Below are 21393 nucleotides of genomic sequence, written 5' to 3'. Positions count from 1 at the left end.
TCCCCACCCCCCCTTTCCCCTTCCCCTCCCCACCATCTTCTAGCTTTCTCTCCCCTCTACTATAATCAGTTTGAAGAAGGGTCCCAACTTGAAACGTTGCCTATTCATATTCTCCAGAGATGCTGTCTGACACGCTTTGTTCCTCCAGCATTTGTGATATGATATGTTGTGCTTGTGTATGAAGTAACCACGGAGATGCACACAGACAGACTCACACACACACACAGGGCCGGATTTAGATGAAGAGAGGCCCTAAGCTGTTCCACTTGGGAGGCCCCCTCCACGTTGGTTTTCAGCGCTGGCGGCGAGGCAGCGACCGGACAGCCATGGCGACCAAATCTCCCACAATTCAAAGTGAGGGAGAAAGTGCCCAGCGCCGACCAGTTGCCGTTGCAGTGTGCAGGGCGGCCGATGATGTGCGGGCCGTGGTTGTGCGCATGTGCAGGGGGGATGACGTGCAGGCCGCAGCAATGCACATGTGCAAGGCGGCCTGCCGTGCTGGCGGATGAGGAGTGAGCGGAGCCCGGCGGCCCGGACACGGATAGCGGGGGGAGCTGGAGAGAGATAGAGAGGGGGGGGGGGGGCGCCCAGAGTTGAACAGTAGGTGTCCTGCCTTGGCCGGAGGCCCCCCTAGACCTCGAGGCCCTAAGCTTAAGCTTGTCTAGCTTATAGGTAAATCCGGCCCTGCACACACACACTCTCTCTCTCAAACTGACACACACGCACACTCACACATGGCCACACACTTTCCCAGGCATACATGTAAACACACTAAGGCAGACACTCACAGACACATACATGCACACAGACATGCTCAAAAACAGAAGGGACAAGGCAGTTTAACAGTGAGTTCTGCCAGTTCTCACTCACGGCAAAGAACTCTCTCAGTGCTGCCATCCCGTGGGACAACCAGGATCAACCACATGTGGCAAAAGACCAGAGAATAATTGTGGATACATAATCCCATTTCCCACAACATCCACGGGTGTTCAAGGTGCACTTACTTTATACACAAATCGCAGTTGTGCTGTCAGTACACAAGATGAACAATTTCTTATGGTTACCATGATGTAAAACTGATAAACAGACTGCTGTCATATTACTTTTTAAACGATCACTCTGCGAGATCATCAGTCTTCATACACAAAGTGCATGTGCTTAGAACATCTCTGGCATAACACAACAATTTAATATCCAACATAAGTGAATATTATTGTAAAACTGATTAGCAAGTGTGTGTGGTTACTTTAAATAAGGAGAACATAGGTCTGGATATCCACGTGTGCATCTGATGTATATAAAGCGGAAGTACTGGGCATGTACAGTGATGCCAACTGGTGTGTAGCCATGCACTGATGTCACTGGCATGAAATTCCATCTGTAATACGTGGTTTGTTATTGGAGCTGAAATTAAACAGCAAGGCAAGTCTTAATAGGAAGGTGGAAATGGTTCAATGTTTCCTACAATGTCCAACCACTCCATATATATCCAGGATGTCTAAGATGATGTTTTTCCTTAAGGTGAGCTCCTCTTGATCTCCTAGTTCTTTGTCTTCACTCTCACGGTAAGGGTTTTGTCAGGGTCTCTTACATCTCTCTCCATTCTTCTCCCTGGACATCCTCTCAGCCCTGCCCATTCCATCATATCATTGTTTACACTCCCATCCATTCCCAAGCATCTCACTGGACTCCAATCCCCTAATTATTCCACTGTTTTCCCCAGATCCCATGTCATTCTCATCATGGGTGGCCTCTGGAGATCCAGTTTGATCATGACTACGGTGCTGTACGTGCGGAGTTTGTACGTTCTCACTGTGACTGCATGGGTTTTCTGTGGGTGCTCCGGTTTCCTCCCACATCCCAAAGACATGCAAGTTCGTAGGACATAGACCTAGTATACAGGTGATCAATGGCCGATGTGGACTCAGTGGGCCGAGTGGCCTGTTTCCATGCTTTACCTCTAAGATCTATTATCTGCTCTTTGACACTTCCTCAATGATCCCTGCTCATCCCTGGGATTGTGTGATCCTGCACCCTGGGACACAGTGGAATATTGAAGCTTTAGGGCTCTGTACCAGGTCACCAGTGGGCCCACTACATGTCACCTCTGTTCATGCACTGAAGTACCTATGGCCCAATATACCTGCGCTAAAGCTTCTGATTGTTAAAATTCACATGGATTCAGTCATATGAAGGTTGGACAAGCAGAAAGCAATTCATTTCGGAATTATCTTATAATGGACAGTGAATGGACAGTAACTGGTCAACAAAGCAACATATTCTGACAATGATACAATGAAAGCAAGGAGCCAGCGTGAAAATGATGGAATCACATGTCCCCCATTGTTGGACTTACGCCTGCACTCTGGAATACAAGACACAGGAATCTACTGAGGAAACTGCATGAAGATAATAATCAGGAAGGGTGCATTTTAGCTGCTGTTATATTAATTCGATTCATGTGATCTTAAAATTAGGATTTATGTGCAATCACAGTAGCTAAATAATTACTTCCAGAGAGAAAAAGAAAGATAAATCGCCAGAAGAACTCAAGCAGCATTTGAGGAAGAAAAATGATGGTCAATGTTTCGGGTCAAGACCCTGCAGAAGAATATTGCAGTGCAAGGGGTTAATTAGATTATTAATTACTTTTAAAAAGTGTAAGCTACCACAAAACTCTTTCTGTTCACCTTAGTTATTCCTTGGAAAAATATGAAATCCTGCTGGAGATATATAAACAGAAAATACTGGAAACTCAACACATAGCATGTGTGGAATGGGAAAAAGAGTTAATGTTTCAGGTGAAAGATCTGTTGCCAGAATTTTCCAAGTGTTTATGTTCCTGACAAATAATAATCCTCACCCACTACTCTACATTCTTGCCTCTGAACTTTTCCCCTCCTCCACAAATCTGGGACCATGCAGGCCTGTAAATTGGGCAGGCAGGAAGCCACAAACACAAATTTCTCTACAAGGTCAATAAGTCCCCAGGCCAACGTAAATCTCTGGATGCAGCTCCCACGCTCACTGATGACTGGTCCCTGTTGTCAGTGACGTGGAGCAGATGATTATAATATGGATCTGACTGTGCATTTCACAGTAGCTAAATAATTGTACAGTTTGTAGATGGCTGTCTGCATACATTCTTGCATTCCATCAATCAAATTAATATTATGAAGAAAATATTGACTGATGCTCTTTTAAACACAGTTTCCTTCACTGAGTAGGTGACAGTTCAGGCAGACATTGCTGAAAGCTGCTTGATGTCTCTTGATATAGACCCTATAGTTATTATCATCATTGCTATTAACAAATGTGTCTACATCAACACTTTTTGCTTCAAGTGTAACTTAGTTTCAAGCTTTGGATTGTCATCTATTTAAATCAGAGGTTTTTATTCTTTCATTGACTGCTGACACAATGGTCAATCGCAGCAGTTTGACTCATTCCGGTTGCCCTCAGTGGCTTCATCCATGGTTTCAGAAGGCAAATTATGCTTGGTCCTCCAATGTGTGTAAGGAATTATACATAGACCAGACCAGGAAAAGACGGAAACCTTCCTCACCTTAAGAACAGTCATGAACCAGATAGATGATGATATATAGAACATAGAACACTCCAGGAGACGCAATGAACTGCAGATGCTGGAAGCTTGAGTAGAAGACAAAGTGTTGGAATAACTCACAGCCTATATGACCCACTAAGTTGCTCCCAGTACTTTATGTTTTAGAACAGTACAGCATAGGAACAGGTTCTTTAGCCCACAATGTCTTGCTGAACATGATGCCAAGCTAAACAAATCTCATCTGCCTGCACATGATCCACAACTCTCCAATCCCTGCACATCCATGTGTTTTTCTAAAAGCTCAACTGGCACTATCGTATCTCCCTCAAGCCACTTTCAGGGATCTATGGACTTGAACCCGAAAATCCCTCAGTACATCAATGTTGCTAAGTGTCTTTCCAACATTGTATACTTTTCGCTTAATTCAACCTCCCAAAGTGCAACACATCACACTTCTTTGGATTAAATTCCATCTGCAATTTCTCGGCTCATTTCTGTAGCCGAACTAATCCCGTGGTATACTTTGACAGCCTTTCTCACTGTTTGCAACACAAGAAATCATGATGTCCTCAGCAAAATTACTAAACAACCCATCTACATTTATATCCAACATATATATATATACATTTATATCCATATATATATCAAAAACAACAGGGGGTCCCAGCATAGATTCTTGCGGAGTTCCACTGGTCACTGACATCCAACTAGTATAAAGACCATCTACCATAACTCTGCTTTTATGAGTAACCCAGTTCTGAATCCATATGATCATGTTACCATGAATCCCACGCATCATAATCTTCTGGAGTTGAGATGAGAATTGTCGGAGTCATTGATCGCGGCCCGCGGGGGGTCCGGAGTGCAGACAAGGGGTGGCATTGGCAGGGCCGGTGGCTGTGGCAGGCATGGCCTGGAAGCAGCCGAGGGTGCAGTGTGGGCCAGGGGTGGCGGTAGTAGTTCAGGCCTGGTAGCATCCGGGGGGGTGGTGGCGCGGCCCAGCATCCCGACCTAGAAGCAGTAGGGGGGGTGGTGTTGGCAGCCCGGTCTGGAAACAGGCAGGTAGCAGTGCAGGCTGATGGTGGCGTTGGCAGAGCAGCCTGGAAGTGGCTTGGGGTGGCAGTGCGGGCTGGCATCGGCAGCCTGGCCAGGGAATGGTCCAGGGAGGTGATATGGGCCAGGGGTGTTGTCTGCATCCCGGCAATGAAGGTCGGTCAATAGCTTCACTATAACCAAATCCTATATAAAGAGGTCCGTAAATTCGAAGGTTTACTGTACTCATTTACGACCTCACCTATATCCTCCGACTCCAAGCTCAAATTTATCATTGAGTGCCCTACTTTCTCCCTGGTTAGCCTTTTTTTAAATTTACATAAAAAGTCTTAGGATTTTCTTTGATCTAACTCACCAAAAGACATTTCATGGTCTCTTTTGGCCCTTCTAATTGCCTACTTGAGTTCTTTCACACTTACTTTATATTCTTCAAAATTCCTGTCTGATTTCACTTTCTTGAACCTTGTACAAACTTCCTTTTCTTTTTTGACAAAATGTACAACCTCTTTGGTCATCCAAGGTTCCCTTAGCTTGCCATCCTTATGCTTCCTCTTTACTGGAACATGTTGGTCTTGAACTGTGATCACTGGCCTCTAAATGACTCCCACATGGCAGATGTAAACATACACAATAATAACAGCTCCTAAGTTAAACTCCTTAGCTCCTGCCTTATAATGTAATCTACCATACTTCAATTTAGTACCTTCCCCTAATGTCCAGGCTTATTACTATTGAAAATGGAGTAATGATCACTAAACCCAAATACCCTTCCACTGAAACTGCAGTCATCTGGCCAGACCTGTTTTCCAATACCAGGTCCAGAATAGTCTCAAATTGGTTTTCGGAAACCATCGTGGATACATCTAACAAATTCTACCCACTTAAGACATGACTAAACAGAGTAAAGGAAGTGAATCAGTGTCCTAATAGAAGGGGAATAATTGCAGTGGGGATCTGCAGATGGGAGGGTCACATAACAACCGTGGAAGTAGCTGGAACCATGCAGAAGTTTTTGAGGCAAGTGCATGAACACACAGTATATGAAGGGACTCCTTCGCTCGTGTGTCAGACGACGTATAGCTCGCTGTTGGCTTCTGTCGTCGTCCAACACGTTGACAGAATTGGTCGCCCGACGCATCACAGAGTGCATCGTGTCGTCGTTTCCGGGGATCGCCACGAGGAGGCTTCTGTCATGATCCCCTATGAAGGGACTGATTATGAAATGTGAAATTATATATATTTCTTCTATTGCCCCTTGTAAAACTGCTTCACCTTATTTATTTCAACTGAATTATCAACCAGCCAAGATTGAGTGGTCAGTAAAACCTAAGTAATTGCAAAGCAACTTTATTGAAGAACTCCATGCAGAATATTTGGGCATGGTGAATATGTGGTTAGAGAACCTATAAAAATTAATGGGCTCTGCTGAGTTGTGGTAGAATTAGGACAGAGTAGATGTGATTGTGGGGAGAATAAAATGAGGTTAGTGTAGGATTAGTGAAAATGGTGGCTGATGGTCAGCATGGATTCAGTTAACCGAAGGGTTTGTTTCTGCAGTAAATCTGACTTTGACAGTGTAGGGTCCTGCAACTCACACACAACCACTCTCTTGGTTTGTGCCCCTCCTTATTACAGAGCACTGTTCCTACCGAAAGGAAAAATGACAAGCTAGCATTTCTTGCCGACCCAAACTAAACTAAAACTAACTGGGAGGGAAGTAAGATTTGCGGCTCTTCAGTGAGGTGGGATGGGAGATACGTGACGGGGAGCAGGGAGCACTCTGTACACAGAACTGCTCCACCACATTGTGCTCTCCTCTGGATTCACTCAGCTGCCATTACAGGTTTGTACCTTCCAGATCACGATAAACATGTGTAGATGGAAACCAGTTCTGTGTCCCAACTTGACAACAGATGCCCTTTCCTAGACTTTTGTCAGGCGAAAAGAAATCAGCCCAACCAATTGCTTCAACTTTCAAAATTTGGACAAACAGTGGTTGCTACGCCTTACTTTGCCCTTGACCCTTACTGGAGAAAGTCACATTGATGTCAGTTACCGTAGAGCAGTTGGATCCAGGGTTTCCTCCATCAATATTCCAGCCCTCATGCAATTATTGCATCCCGCTCACGTCAACACCCAAGCTAACCGCTACATATAATCTTCATTGAGCTGGATGGCACTTTCCACAGGCTGAATGACCATCACTTGTACAATTAAATTTGAACTGCAGTCAGTGGTAAAATGATCCAGAAAGTGAAAAGCTCTAACTCTGCACCAGTTCAGTTCAGTTACTTTATTGTCATGTGTACCGAGGTATAGTGAAAAGCACTTGTTGCGTGCAATCCATTCAGCAGAAAGACAATACATTATTACAATTGAGCCATTACAGTGTATAGATACATGTTAAGGGAATAACGTCGTGCTGCCCCACTCAAGCACTTTACAGTGTTTGAAGTTCTGATTTGAACTCTAGGTGTACAATTCTAATATTCAAAGGCTTCCGCAGAAATTTGATAGCTGTGCATCTCCCCATTGCTGAACTAATGCTCAGCTTCTCCCAGTTTGCCCCTCTCTTTTTCCCTCCCCCTCCCCCTCCCACACAAATCCTTGAATCACCACATGTAATTGAGAGGGCAGGAAACATAAACCATGGACTTCTCCCCAATAGTCAACAATCCCCCATCCCAAACTAAACCTCTCTGTAAAGCACCTACGCATGTGGGGTGAAATGGCTTCTGGTGCCAGGAGCAATTTGCAGCTGCACAGAGCAGTTGGTATTTGACATACGTCACCTCAATGGTTTCTTTTAGAAAGTTACTCAGAGTTAGAATGTGTACAATCTGATGCTGAACTGTGGTTCATGACATTAAAATCCCATAAACCTATGATCAAACCTCACTCTGCTTAAAACGCTTAGAGGGTCAAAGCAAACAGGATTTATAAACCACCAATACAGGAATATTGTTAATGGTGGAGCTTTGTGCATGATAGTTTTTTTCTATTGATTACTTTAACTTAAGTAATTCATAAAGTCAGTGATACAAATTTTGCAAACTCAGTTTTTCCAATAACTTGTGTGAAGGTGGAGTTTAGGTAATTCATTTTTCAAGGAGCCCCCTGAGAAGTAAAACAAATAATCCAGTAAAGTATGGGCTGGCTAACTGAATGACATTAGTCACTCGTGAAATTCCTGTGCCAGATTTAATCAACTACTGCTCGGGCAGAGCATCTTGTGTTATCTTTCAGGCTTTATTAGGCACACTTTGCACTAAATCCAGTTTGTATTGTAAATTGACTGATGTAAAAGTTGATGTCAAGAACAACTGACCACCCAGGTACTTATTGAAAGTCACTGACAGTGGTGTATCTCGTTAACTAGTTGCAATACAGAGGGACAGAGAGAAAATTACAGTCATAGAGTTACAGAGTTGTACAGCAAAAAAAACAGGTCATTTGGCCCACTTCTATGCTGATCATCATGGTTTTCTATACAAATTCCACACCATTAATTTCATATTTCTCAATGCCCAGTTCATTCAAGTACTTCTTTCAATCTCTCTTAAACATAGTATCCACCACCTCCTTCAGCAGCTCATTCCAGATATGAACTACTTTTTGTGTGAAAAATGTACCCCTCAAAACCTTACTGTCACTTATTCCCTCTAATCTCAGATAACTCAACCCCAGGAAACACACTTTTCCTACCTTATCAATGCTTCTCACAATTTATATACATCTATCATGTAACCTCTCACCCTGCTTCACTCCAGGGAAAGCAACCCCAGTCCATCCAATCTCTCCTCATAACTCAACGAATCAATAATTATATTGCATATACCTGGATACAGTGAAATGCTTTGATTTGCATACAATCCAGTTAGATCATACTATATGTAATCACAATCGTACACAAATAAAAGAGTGAATAAAAGATTGTAGAGTGAAAATATAATAGGTTTCTTCTGAGGCAGTACACAAAGAGTCGCCATGTTTCTGGCACTTTCCACTAGCTTTCCAGTATCAAATTCCTAAAGTATCAAGTCTTAACTTGGCTTTAAAGGCCATTGTGTTGCCACTGCATCGGTGATGCAGGGGTTGGCCTGGTCTGGCAATGGTCTAGCAACTTTCCACTGCTGCTCCGCTGCTAAAGGACACACCCGGTCACATCACTCATCCAACTTCAGTGGCTATTGATCTACACACTCCCTCAGCTTGCAACCTACTTCACCAATGCCTTGACCTACGATCACTGCTTACACGCCATCTTTCACCTCCTGCAGCTGTCCCTTCACTTCCATGTGTCATGTTCGCCATCGCTCATTCCTATAGCTGAGTTTGAAACAGTTAGAGCATTTCCAAAGATGCAGGAGGTGAATTCACAGTCTGTCCGCAGACACCATCCATCCCCTTCACTGTCCACTGCCACCATCTTGAAAGCCCTCCAATAGAGCACAATCTAGTGGAGTGAGATAGAGTTTGGAATCAGGAAGGGAGTATAGTTACTTTAGGAAAAGCCTGCAATATTTTTAAAATATACTTACATTTGCTATCAATAATTAACTCCATATGGATAAGATTACATAGTTAAATTATTCCACTATTTGGAAGTAAATTAACATGCAATTGACAGTGGTCACATTATTAACAATTTTAGACCATCGGTGTTTGCAGTGAGTTTAATGAATGATGCATAAATTCAGTGAGGTCCTATAATACAGGGTTCCGATAATTGAATGGTATAATTCGACACAAAGTAATGGAAATTTACAATTTATTGCGCATCTCCTAATCCTCTGAATTATACAGCCAGTTTCTGAATAACATGGCGTGAACTAGCGGTTAACTTTGTTACAAAGAGTAGTGATTAACGGGTCCCTTTCAGAATGGCAGGCAGTGACTAGTGGTGTACCGCAAGGTTCGGTGCTGGGACTGCAGCTATTTACAATATATATTAATGATTTAGATGAAGGGATTACAAGTAACATTAGCAAATTTGCAGATGACACAAAGCTGGGTGGCAGTGTGAACAGTGAGGAGGATACTATGAGAATGCAGGGTGACTTGGACAGGTTGGGTGAGTGGGCAGATGCAGTTTAATGTGGATAAATGTGAGGTTATCCACTTTGGCAGTAAAAACAGGAAGGCAGATTATTATCTAAATGGTGTCAAGTTGGGAAAAGAGGAAGTACAACAGGATCTGGGGGTCCTTGTTCATCATTCAGAAGTAAGCAGGTACAGCAGGCAGTGAAGAAAGCGAATGGCATGTTGGCCTTCATAACAAGAGAAGTTGAGTATAGGAGCAAATAGATCCTTCTGCAGTTGCACAGGGCCCTAGTGAGACCACACCTGGAGTTTTGTGTGCAGTTTTGGTCTCCAAATTTGAGGAAGGACATTCTTGCTATTGAGGGAGTGCAGCGTAAGTTAACAAGGTTAACTCCTCGGATGGCGGGACTGTCATATGCTGAGAGAATGGAGCAGCTGGGCTTATATACTCTGGAATTTAGAAGGATGAGAGGGTATCTTAATGAAACATTATTGAAAAGATTATTAAGGGTTTGGACACACCTGAGGCAGGAAACATGTTCCTGATGTTGGAGGCGTCCGAACCAGGGGCCACAGTTTAAGAATAAGGGGTAAGCCATTTAGAACGGAGATGAGGAAACACTTTTTCACACAGAGAGTTGTGAGTCTGTGGAATTCTCTGCCTCAGAGGGCAGTGAAGGCTGATTCTCTGTATACTTTCAAGACAGAGCTAGCTGGGCTCTTAAAGGTAGCAAGGTCAAGGGATATGGGAAGAAGGCAGGAACTGGGTACTGATTGTGGATGATCAGCCATGATCACATTGAATGGCGGTGCTGGCTCGAAGGGCCGAATGGCCTACTCCTGCACCTATTGTCTATTGTCTATTCTCCAATAACGTATGCTGTAGACAAATAATCACTGCTGTAAAGGAGCAACATTATATCTATAAACTCAAGAGGACCAGAAATATCCTTCCACAGACTGCAAGGGGACTGCAAGGGTATGACAGCCTATGCTGCAAGATGCTCTGTTAAATAGGTGCTTGTGGCAATGATTGGTTGATAGGCGTAGTGAAACAGAAAATGTAAATGTGGGAACAGTATTCCTTCTCAATGGCAGTATAAGCAGGTCATCCAGTGTGAGGTTCTCTCAGTTTTACAGCAAGTGGTGAAGGTCTGGCCCACACCCCACCCCTGAGCTATTGTCCATTTTATCCAAAGATCCGGGTTGGATTATGTCCATTGGGTCATGATGTACAAATCTTGAGAGGAAATGGGGAGAAGCATTCTCAACTTACCCTCATCTTGACAGAAATCTTGAATGTGCATCAAGTTGCATTGAGAATTGAAGTATCCATACTCACATGCTGATCCCTGGTATTGCAAAGGTTGGCCCTGTCCTTCCCAGAAAGGTTTCTGTAAAAAAACATGTATTAACATAACTATCAGGCAGTGGTCAGCACAGAACATCCCAAAAGCCTTGCAGGAAAGGGATGGGATGGACCCTGGAGAATGGTTTCACCAGGACGACGGGCTCGGTAGAAGTCTACCCTTTGGTAAAATCCGTGTTTGACCTGTAATAAGAGGGGCTCTCCCCTTTAGATCCCCCCTGCATGGGTTAGAGTCTCACTACCAATACATACTCCCTTTGAGATAGCCGTCACGTGGATGAGATGATTGTCCACCTCCTTATGGACAGTGCTTTTGTCAAGAAAGTTTGGAAAAAGTTTGCAATGGTCGTTCTTCTTGAAATTTGCCCTGATTAGCTGCGTAACGGAGCACCCTATGATCTGTGCGCTGTTTCCAGGGACACACACTGAGACAAACTTCAAATGTTATTGGAAGATTATCAACTTGGTGAAAAGCACCTTCTGGTCTACCTGAAACGTGTAAGGAGATGTCTGCAAGCAAATGGTACTGACTGGAACATTCCAAAGTGCAGGGGTATACGCTGAGGAAGATTCAATGCACCCATTGTAATGGCTTAGTTGGAAGGCCCCAATCTAGGACCACTCCACTGCTGGACTATGAGGGGCTGTCTTGTGTACCAGATGCTGCAGGTCATTTAAATTCCTTTTCCTATTCCCACACCAACCTGCCTGTCCTCAGCTTCATCCATTGCCAGGGTTAGGCCAAATACAAACTGGAGAAATAGCACCTCATATTTTGCCTATTAGTCTACAAATGGCACAAGCATTGAATGTTCTCAATTTAGGTAACTCGTACTCCCTCTGACTATACCCTCTCTGTCTGATCCACTAAAGTTCTCCCACAAACACTCTTTTTTATCATCCAGTTTCATTTCCCTTCCTCTACCTACTTCATATGTCCATCACCCTGATACCCCATCATTACCCCCCCCCCCCCCCCTTCCCCCCCACACTTCACTGATCCCACCTGCCCCCCACATCTCTTATTTGGTTCCACGCTTCACCTTCCATTTCTATCAGGTTTCAAGATTTGTAGCCCTTTATTGCCTCAGTCCATCTCCTCCAAGCATCTGCTTATGAAGCAGTCCAGATGAAAGGTCCTGACCCGATAAACGTTGTCAGAGGCCTTTACATGACAACTCTTGCTTGCCTGTAATAATCTCACCGTACCAAGTCCACGTGACAATAAAGTTTCAATTAATCAATCAGTAGATTACTTATTTTGCTCCAGCTTGCAGCATCTGCACTCTTTTCTGTCTCCTCTCAAACATTTCATAATTGTATTTTACAAAGAGAAAAATGGGGAAGGGTTGACCCAATGTTCAGAAATGTCTGAAATTGGTGGCTGAGTGAATGTAGAGAAAATCCTCTACTGATTGCAGTTATTGTGTCATTATGATTAAGGAATATTATTAAATTTTAAAAAAAACCAATGTAGGGAATGCACTCTGTTCACTCCTGGGATGGAAGTTTTGCTCTATGAGGAGAGATTAAGCCTGAGCTTTTCGACTTTAGTCTTTAGTGATAGATAATGGAAACAGACCCTTCAGCCCACCAAAACAGTGCTGACCAGTACACTAGCACTATCCCACACACAGTTTTACAATTTTACCAAAGCCAATTAATCTACAAAGTTTTTAAGAGTGCGGGAGGAAACCGGTGCACCCGGAGAAAACCCATGCGGAACGTACCAACTCCATACAGATAGCACCTATGGTCAGGATCAAACCTGGTCTCTGGTGCTGTAAGAGCAACTCTACCGTTGTGCCACTCTGCCGCCTTCAATCTTGGAAGAAAGTGAGACATCACTCCACAAATGACAAAATGCTGTGGAGTTTGACAGGCTTGGTGGAGCTTATATCTGGACTGACTCAAGTGTTGAAGCCATGGAATCAGTCTCGGAACAAGGGCTGGCCATTCAATACAGAGGTGAGAAGAAATGTATTCACCCAAAGGGTGGTGAATCTTCGGAATGGGGTTCAGTCTCTGTCTATAAACAATAAAGAGGAATAATTATAGATATTGAGGAGGAAATATTCGATTGGTGTAGGACAGTGACACCTCGGTAAATCTGAGCCATGATCTGATTGAACTTTGACGGCACACTGGCGCAGCTGGTGGAGGTGCTGCCTCACGTCGCCAGAGACCCGGGTTCAATCCTGCCCTCGGGTGCTTTCTCTGTGAAGTTTGCAAGTTCTCCCTGTGATCCCGTGAGTTTCCACCGGACGCTCTGCTTGCCTCACTCATTCCCCGAGATATGCGGGTTAGGACTTTAATTGAGTTCATGAAGTTCCCCCTAGTGTGTAGGAATTGGGTAAGAAGGTTGTTCTAACATAGAACCAGCGTGAACGGGTGATCGATGGTCGGAGTGGGCTCGGCGGGCTGAATGGCCTGTTTGCCTGTTGCATCTCTGAACAATAAACAAAAGGATACTCTGTGCAGGGAGCGGCCGGGATGGCTGGCTTCCACTCACTGACAAATTACACGACCCGGGCATTATACGGAATAATTCCATCATCTGACTTTAAGCATTTACAACTATCCTATTTTTAAGTCATCTTCCTTGGAATAAGATCTGATCTCAGCCGTTTCCCACCAAACCTAAACACGATGCTGACGCGGGGAGGAAGCTCTGTCCATACTTGTAGCCCACCTTTCATCTGATTCCGGTGCCCACGACCAACACGCTGAGCAAACACGAGTCAGTGTTTGACTGTGGTTGAGGTGCAGGGTATAAAGACTGAAGGCAGCGAGGTGAAGGCAGATCGAGAGAGAGAACCAGCAACTTTACTCTGAGAACCCAGCCGGCTGATCCTACACAAGGCAGAATGAAATCCTTCCTCCTCGTCATCGCTGCCGTGCAGATCCTCCACTGCTTAGGTAGGTACTGGGGAGAGGGAGGACCTCAGAGAGCAACGTTACTGGCAATGAGCTTCAGTCAGCGATAATTCACCAATGTGCAAACATACTTCATTGCTGCTTGTTGGAATGTCTTGTACAACTTTCCTTCTCTCTCTGCAGGAGTGCCAAGCACCAAGGATGCTCTGAGAGCCTCAGTTGCAAAACTGAATGAAATCACCGAGATCACCAACCTGTGTGCGATCACCAGGAGAGGTGTAACAAATGTAAGTGCGTTCTTCCTCAAGTCTGCTTCATAAACAGATTTTAATAGAGGATTATCGATTTCAATTAGACACCGATGAACAAATCTCTCTCTTAAACAATGGGTGATGTTCTGCTCCGGAATTGTAATCCCAAATCAGCCTGTGATTTAGAAGAGTTGAATAGCAGTAATAACTAAATGTAACATTTGCCCATTTATCTAGTTTTGGTTAAGGGGTTTGCTTTTGTCTGAACTATTGCCAAATTCTAATCGGTTACCCTCTTGGTGTCAAAGTTCCCATTGCATTAAATATATCTATATCGTGAGGATGGTGTGTGGGGGAGGGGGGGGGGGGGGCTTATTTACTTGGATCAGTGAAATATTGTGTCTATTCTGTGCACATTATAATCGCCCATTGAAGATTTTTTTTAAACTGTCTTGATCTGAGATAGACACAAAATGCTAGAGTAACTCAGCGGGTCAGACATCTCTGGAGAAAAAGGCTGGGTGGCGTTTCCGTTCGGGACCCTTTCTTCTGATTCAACGATTCAGATTCGACCTGAATCTGAATCATTAAGTCCGTGAGTCCCTTTTCTCCAGAGATGCAGCCTGACCCATTGAGTTACTCCAGCACTGTATCTATTTTCGGTATATACCAGCATCTGCAGTTCCTTTCTGCTCATGTTTTGATCTGAGCTTCATCTGACCGCAGAAAGAACTACCGTACACACTTTAATTACTCGTTTGTCTTTTTTCCCCAGACTTATCGCACAGGCAAATTGTCGTACAACGTGGATTTGACATTCTCCGTGACAGAAACAGTTTGCTCCAAGAATTCCGGGATGGAAGTTGATGATCCCGGCTGCCGATTCCGCCCTAGAAAGATCGCTGTAAGTCCTGACCTATTCCGCCTATTATTGATCTATTAACTCACTCTTGTATAATCAGTAATGTCAGATAAATTATCTTTGCCAACTCACAATTGTGACAAAAAAATATGTATTTTATGTTGACAGGAGAAAGGATTTTGCAATAGTCGCGTGGAATATTTTGCTGACAAGTTGGCTGACGTTGATGTGGAGTGTGAAGGTCTGAAAACCATTGACAGCGAGAGTGACTCAATAGAATCAAGTGAAATCAGCTTCGAGGTAAGCAATGCAAAGCAAATTGGATTTTTGACGAGTGTTTACTAAATGTCTCCTCTGTACAATGTGCTAATAATGTAAATATTAATATTTTAACACAGGACACAACCGAATCAATAGAAACATCAGTGGAGGAAACATCAAATGTGAGTATTAACTCAGAATTTTAGAGATAATATTTGCACTGTAAACTGTGGATTGGGCTGGTCAGAATGGAGTGTGGGATAGCAATTTATTTAGCTGAGGGTTCTGCCGATGTGAGCATTTACAACCCCGCCAAAGGATTGCTGAATTAGCCCAAAGAAAGGTGATTGTTTGTATTCCGCCCTTAAAGAGCTTAGCTTCCATAGAAAAGATGGATTCTAAGGGACAGGATAAGAAGAGCTGTAACAGCTACATTCTCACCTGCAAGAGATAATTCGAGCCACAAGAGTTCCAAATGTTGAAATCTTGTGCAACAAAAAACAAATTGCTGGAGGAATTCAAATGGTTTGGTAGCATCAGGAGGGAAATGAAGAAGGGTCCTATTCTAATATCATTTATCCATAGATATTATTTTTTTGTCCTTCCAGAAGAGGAGCAGCAATTTTAAACTGCATCCCAATTTTCGGAACTGTTATCCATTGATCCACAGCCCTAACACAACAGGGCTGAAAGGATTATTGCACGATTGCATAAAGTGAGGCGGTTGATAAGATCATCTCTTCTCCAACAGCGTCTCATTCAAACACAAATACAACTGTCATTTAACAGATTTACCAATTCTTAATTTGTAATTTATCAATAAATATTTTACATGGTGCTAATTTCAGCAGTTAATTTACAGAATATTCAACCGCACATTATCTGACCTGTTGTCATTAATATTTTCTTATAGGTTGATACCCAATCAACAGAGGAATCGGAAGAGGATATTTCAAATGTGAGTGTGAGCTGGAAATTTACCAAATTATATTCTTGTTAGCAGGGTTAGCAATAATGAGGTCCTGTATTAAATTGTGGAGGGATGGAGAGTGAGACAGCAATTTATTGAAGTGCCGGACTCAGAGAGAGGGATACAGATGCTTGACATTTCTTCAGGCTTTACCATCCTTAAGATGATCTTTAAGATACCATTCTTCAAGATAAAAGATATATTGAAACCAAATGCAAAGATGAGTTTATTCAATACTACTGATAAAGTATGCAGGCCAACTGTTTGATCATTTGTTTACAGTGATGTCATGTTGTAATCACAGCCAGTTTCAATTAGATTTGTTGTTTCAATGCCAGCAATGCCAGCAACAATAAGACCCACCCTGAAATGTTATCACTGACAGCAGAAGTCAGAGATCATCAGTTAGGCTTGTGTGTCATCCATCGTCTGTGAGATAGCATCTGTGTCCATCGGCGTATTTTCGAAAATATTGTGAGATAGTAAGAGCCTGAACGTGTCCAAGCTCTAATCATAAACACTATTTGAAAATGCCACTCTTATTCACTGGGCTAAACATGCCAATTTTTTTTTCCCAGATGACAAAGTCAGAGGAGACTTCAGTGGAGACGATGGCAGATGTGAGTATGAATTATCCTGCTGATTTTCTTGTTGTTATTTACTAATGAACAAAAAAGTATAAATTCCTTGAATCGAGAATACACTGTGCGATAAGAATTCATTTTAATTTGAGGCACAGGGGAAAGGCTTCCAATGCTCCATCCCATATCCTTTCCAAAGGATTGTTGAATTGACCTCATGACAGAGAATGAGCTTACTCGTGTTCAAACTCAAAGGCACAGGAGGTGCAGTGGATGGCATTGTGTGAGCAATGTTGATCACCAATGGTAGATACTTTGCTCCTTCTTCCTGTTGGGGAACTGCAGAGCAAACAAAAAAAGTGTATTTAAAATACAAATGAGTGCATAAAACCTCATGACCAAAAATGGGCTAGGCATCTCATAATAATAAAAAAAAAACACTGGAGTTTATTTCCAAAGGGATAGAACTGAAAAGTGGAGAACTATGTTGAACAGGTATTGAATAAATAACATGGGGTTAGAATGCATCACCCAGACTTGAGCTCTTCGGCCCACATTGTCCATACTGACCATGACGCCTATCAATGCTGATTCTATTTCCCCGCATTGGGCAATATGAATAGCTCAGGAATTCATTTTATGGAAAAGATATAGAGACAAGGAATTCCAGAACTGAGAGCTTAAACGGGCTGGACTGTCCTCTGAAAAGTAGAGACTAAGTATTATCTTGGTGACAGTTTGATTGACAGAATATTGAAGAATTTACCATAATATTTTAATCCCACAGGACCATGTCTCAGTGGAAAGCAAGTCAAAAGAAACATCTCTTGAAGAGTCTTCAAATGTAAGTATAACCAAGGTTTCATCAACCAACATAAACTTGGATATTGTTCATTAAAATAGATTATCAAAGCAGCCCTTTGTTATTAATTCAATCAACCACTTTCCCAGGGATTGTACGGGATAGCGGTGTGACATTGGTTATCAGTTCCCTTGGATGTAATGTGACCTTTGCCAGGGAGGTGTTGAACTCACCCTTTGTATAGATGATCTCTCAGTCCTTCACCGGAGACCCTGAATTCCTGATCTGACTTCCCACAATATCATGACTTGTGTAATTCTTGTGCATTCTTGCTTGAGAATGGGCAATGCAACAGAAACTAGATGAAGGGTCATATGTTTACCAGCATATCTCTGATGCCAGGGCTGTACTGATCACTGCAGAATGTGAGAGTTTTTCAGAGGAGTCCTCGGTTCAACAAATACCCTCAAATTTGAAACATTTTAATTTATCACGTGATATAATTTAAATTCTTAGCCATGGAGTTATGGAGCTATGCAGCATGGAAACAGGCCCTTCTGCCCAACTTGTCCATACCAACCAAGTTGTCATTCTCTGCTAGTCCCACATGTCTTCCTTTGCAAATACTTTTGAAAATCAGGATTTCATACAAATACTAAAGATTAAATTATGAATATTTTATTACAGACAAAAAGCCAGTCAACAGAAGTATCACAGGAGGAGCCTTCCAACGTAAGTGTTAGCCGGCACTTTGCATCAAATACTTGACTATCATTAACATTAATAAAGAGCTGTGAACTCACACTGAACACAATCCATCTGAAAATGACAATGTATTAATTCTACCAATTCCATCTATTCCAGGAACAGGATGAAGATTCACGAGGTCGATACTGGGCTTGAATGACCAAACTCAGTGAGAACACTTGAAGACCTCAATCAGATTTAATGTGTTATTAGTTTATTGGCTCATATGTAACATGGGAACCTGGGAATCTTGACTGTATATTTTATTGTAACTGGGAAATTCTACTGTTTGTAAATGTTCCGTTTCTTGTTGTCTATCATTTTGTGGATCAAATAAAAACTGTAAAGAGAACATTGGCTGAGTGTTGTAATGATCTTAACTGAAGGTGTAGTAGTTCAGACACAGGATACATGATTCTCCTGCAAAAAAATAAACTGCGCAAGGAACTCAGTGGGTCAGACAGTCTTTGTGGAGTGAAATGGAAAGATGATGTTTTGGATTAGGGCCCTTCTTCAGACTAACAATCTTGTGTCTCCATACAAGTTTCCTTAGTTTACTGTGGATGAGCCCCACTGAAATTAGTTACATTATTTTACCAATGCTGAGAGATGTCTTGGAGCTGCTCAACTTCAACCTGCCTCTCATCCCCTGGCAAAGAGGCTGTAATGGTTTGATGGTTGTCACAAATTCCTGAAATTCCATTGATTTTAAGGAAAGTATCATAGACAAGGTATATGTGTCTGCATTGGGGAACAGATGGACCACAATGTTTACTATTCCTTGCAGCTATCAACTGTCAGTGACTGTCACGGGGGGCTTAACAGGGCAGCCCATTCACTTATGGCATATACCTCTCATTGGCTCCTATACTGATATTTTCCAGCCCGAAACCTTTAATATAACTCTGGAAACACTTTGCCAGGTTGGTAGCATCTATGGGAAGGGAAACAGTGTTAATGTTTCAGGTGTAAGACCTTCATTGTCCAAGAGACTATCAGGAATGGTGTGGGAGGGATGGATGAAAACTCTGAAGAGAACAATGGCTGACAAAGGAACTATCTCTGATAGGGTGAAGCTAGGCTTGACAAGATGATCCCAATGTTTGTGTTAGTAGAAGAATAAAGGAATTTGGAGAGATAGGAAAAAGGAATTCAAAGCCACATAATTCATTTTGGGGCAGACAGGCAGCGCTCCGCTGACTACACAGTGCTGGGGTTCCTGCAGTGCCTCTCTGTTCCATTTTCAGGTTGGTTTGTTGTGGAAAGGTTCAGTCCCTTCTTCTCCAAGTGATGGAGGTGGTGATCTCACAGAAGCATTTTGGAACAGACGAAGGCTTTAAGATGCTTGCAGCTTCTTTTTGCTTCTGTAGCAAAGATGGTCGTGTCCCTTCTGCAGTTGTCTTGGGCTCTGGTGAGACCACATCTGGAGTATTGTGTACAGTTTTGGTCTCCTAATTTGAGGAAGGTCATCCTTGTGATTGAGGCAGTGCAGCGTAGGTTCAAGAGATTGATCCCTGGGATGGCGGGACTGTCATATGAGGAAAGATTGAAAAGACTAGGCTTGTATTCACTGGAGTTTAGAAGGATGAGGGGGATCTTATAGAAACATATAAAATTATAAAAGGACTGGACAAGCTAGATGCAGGAAAAATGTTCCCAATGTTGGGCGAGTCCAGAACCAGGGACCACAGTCTTAGAATAAAGGGGAAGCCATTTAAGACTGAGGTGAGAAAATACTTTTTTACCCAGAGAGTTGTGAATTTGTGGAATCCCCTGCCACAGAGGGCTAGTGGAATCAAGAGATATGGGGAGAAGGCAGGCACGGGTTATTGATTGGGAATGATCAGCCATGATCGCAATGAATGGCGGTGCTGGCTTGAAGGGCCGAATGGCCTGCTCCTGCTCCTGCACCTATTTTCTATGTTTCTATGTATCTATGGCCCTTACCAACTCCCGCACTGTATAAGCTGTAGAGAAAACTGCGATCAGAACCACAGGCCTTTCAAGCCTGCCATTCATGGTGATGAGCATGTATGTCTGCAGGTCTGGACTCCCTAGGAATGGAACAAAGTACTTGTAAAAATGGAAAATTTCAGTGAGGCTTCACCAGACTGATTCTCACCCACAAAAGAGAGGTTAAGTCAGGTTGAGCCTAAACTATTCCGTTGAAAAGAATGAAAGATGATCTCGTTGAAACAGACAGATTTCTTGCAGGGCTTGCCAGGATAGAGGTAGGGACGATGTCTCCAAGCTGGGTGCCCAGAACCAGGGGTCAGATCTCAAAATAATGGCTCAGCTATTCAGGACAAAGATGAGAAGAAATTTCCACCAAAAGGATGGTAAATTTCCACCAAGGAGGACAGTGGAGGCTCAGACACTTAGTATATTCAAGAAAGGGGTTGATGCTGTTTTTAGACATTGTGGATTGAGGGATATGGAGCTGGTGAGGGAAGATGATGTTGGAATAATAGGCCAGACATCGCAGAGACTATCCCTTACTCCTGCTTCTTAGGATCTCATGTTCCTATGTATTTCATTTCAATCGGCGCAGCTTCCTTTCAGGCCTCAGAACAATTCATCTCTCGCTCTGTTCAGGAAGAGCCCGCGGATTAGCACAACTAGAGGCAACCCACCAGCTGAGGATAGCATTGTTGACACAAACTGCTCCGTCTGTTGTGCACCAACCCCACTCCACCCACAACATAGTGGTGGTTGATTGGTTGACTTCTGGAAAACAGTGATAGAGGTGCCAGAGACACAAGTTCGATCCTGACTATGGGTGCTGTCTATACAAAGTTTGTACCATCTCCCTGTGACTGCGTGAGTTTTCTCTGGATGCTGCGATTTCCTCCCACATTCCAAAAATGTTCAGGCTTGTAGGTTAATTGACCTCTGTAAAATTGTCCCTAGTGAGAAGGATAGAGCTAGTGGATGTGTGATCATTGGTCGGCATGGACTTGGTGGGCTGAAAGGCCTGTTTCCAGGCTGTATCTCTAAATTGGACTAAACGAA

At 43.1% G+C, this 21393-nt stretch overlaps 1 protein-coding gene across 2 annotated transcripts in view; it reads left to right on the top strand.

Moving 5' to 3' along the window:
• LOC116975434 (secreted phosphoprotein 24-like) overlaps positions 1-18733 on the top strand; it is a 166744-nt gene extending 148011 nt beyond the window's left edge. The window contains exons 1-10 of one of the 2 annotated variants that reach the window (XM_033024554.1): positions 13819-13949; positions 14091-14194; positions 14934-15062; positions 15189-15320; positions 15419-15463; positions 16195-16239; positions 16830-16871; positions 17620-17676; positions 18322-18366; positions 18499-18733. In XM_033024554.1, coding sequence (XP_032880445.1) covers positions 13898-13949; positions 14091-14194; positions 14934-15062; positions 15189-15320; positions 15419-15463; positions 16195-16239; positions 16830-16871; positions 17620-17676; positions 18322-18366; positions 18499-18537 — 690 coding nt within the window. In that variant the 5' untranslated portion in view covers positions 13819-13897 and the 3' untranslated portion in view covers positions 18538-18733. Of the gene's footprint in view, positions 1-13818; positions 13950-14090; positions 14195-14933; positions 15063-15188; positions 15321-15418; positions 15464-16194; positions 16240-16829; positions 16872-17619; positions 17677-18321; positions 18367-18498 lie in introns of those variants that run through there. The other variant, XM_033024555.1, reaches the window with a different exon arrangement.
• Positions 18734-21393: the final 2660 nt, after the last annotated feature.

The sequence above is a fragment of the Amblyraja radiata genome, chromosome 7 (assembly GCF_010909765.2).
Source record: "Amblyraja radiata isolate CabotCenter1 chromosome 7, sAmbRad1.1.pri, whole genome shotgun sequence".
Lineage (NCBI taxonomy): Eukaryota > Metazoa > Chordata > Chondrichthyes > Rajiformes > Rajidae > Amblyraja > Amblyraja radiata.
The sequence above is the reverse complement of the archived record's forward strand: the minus strand, read 5'-3'. Positions and strand labels throughout refer to the sequence as shown.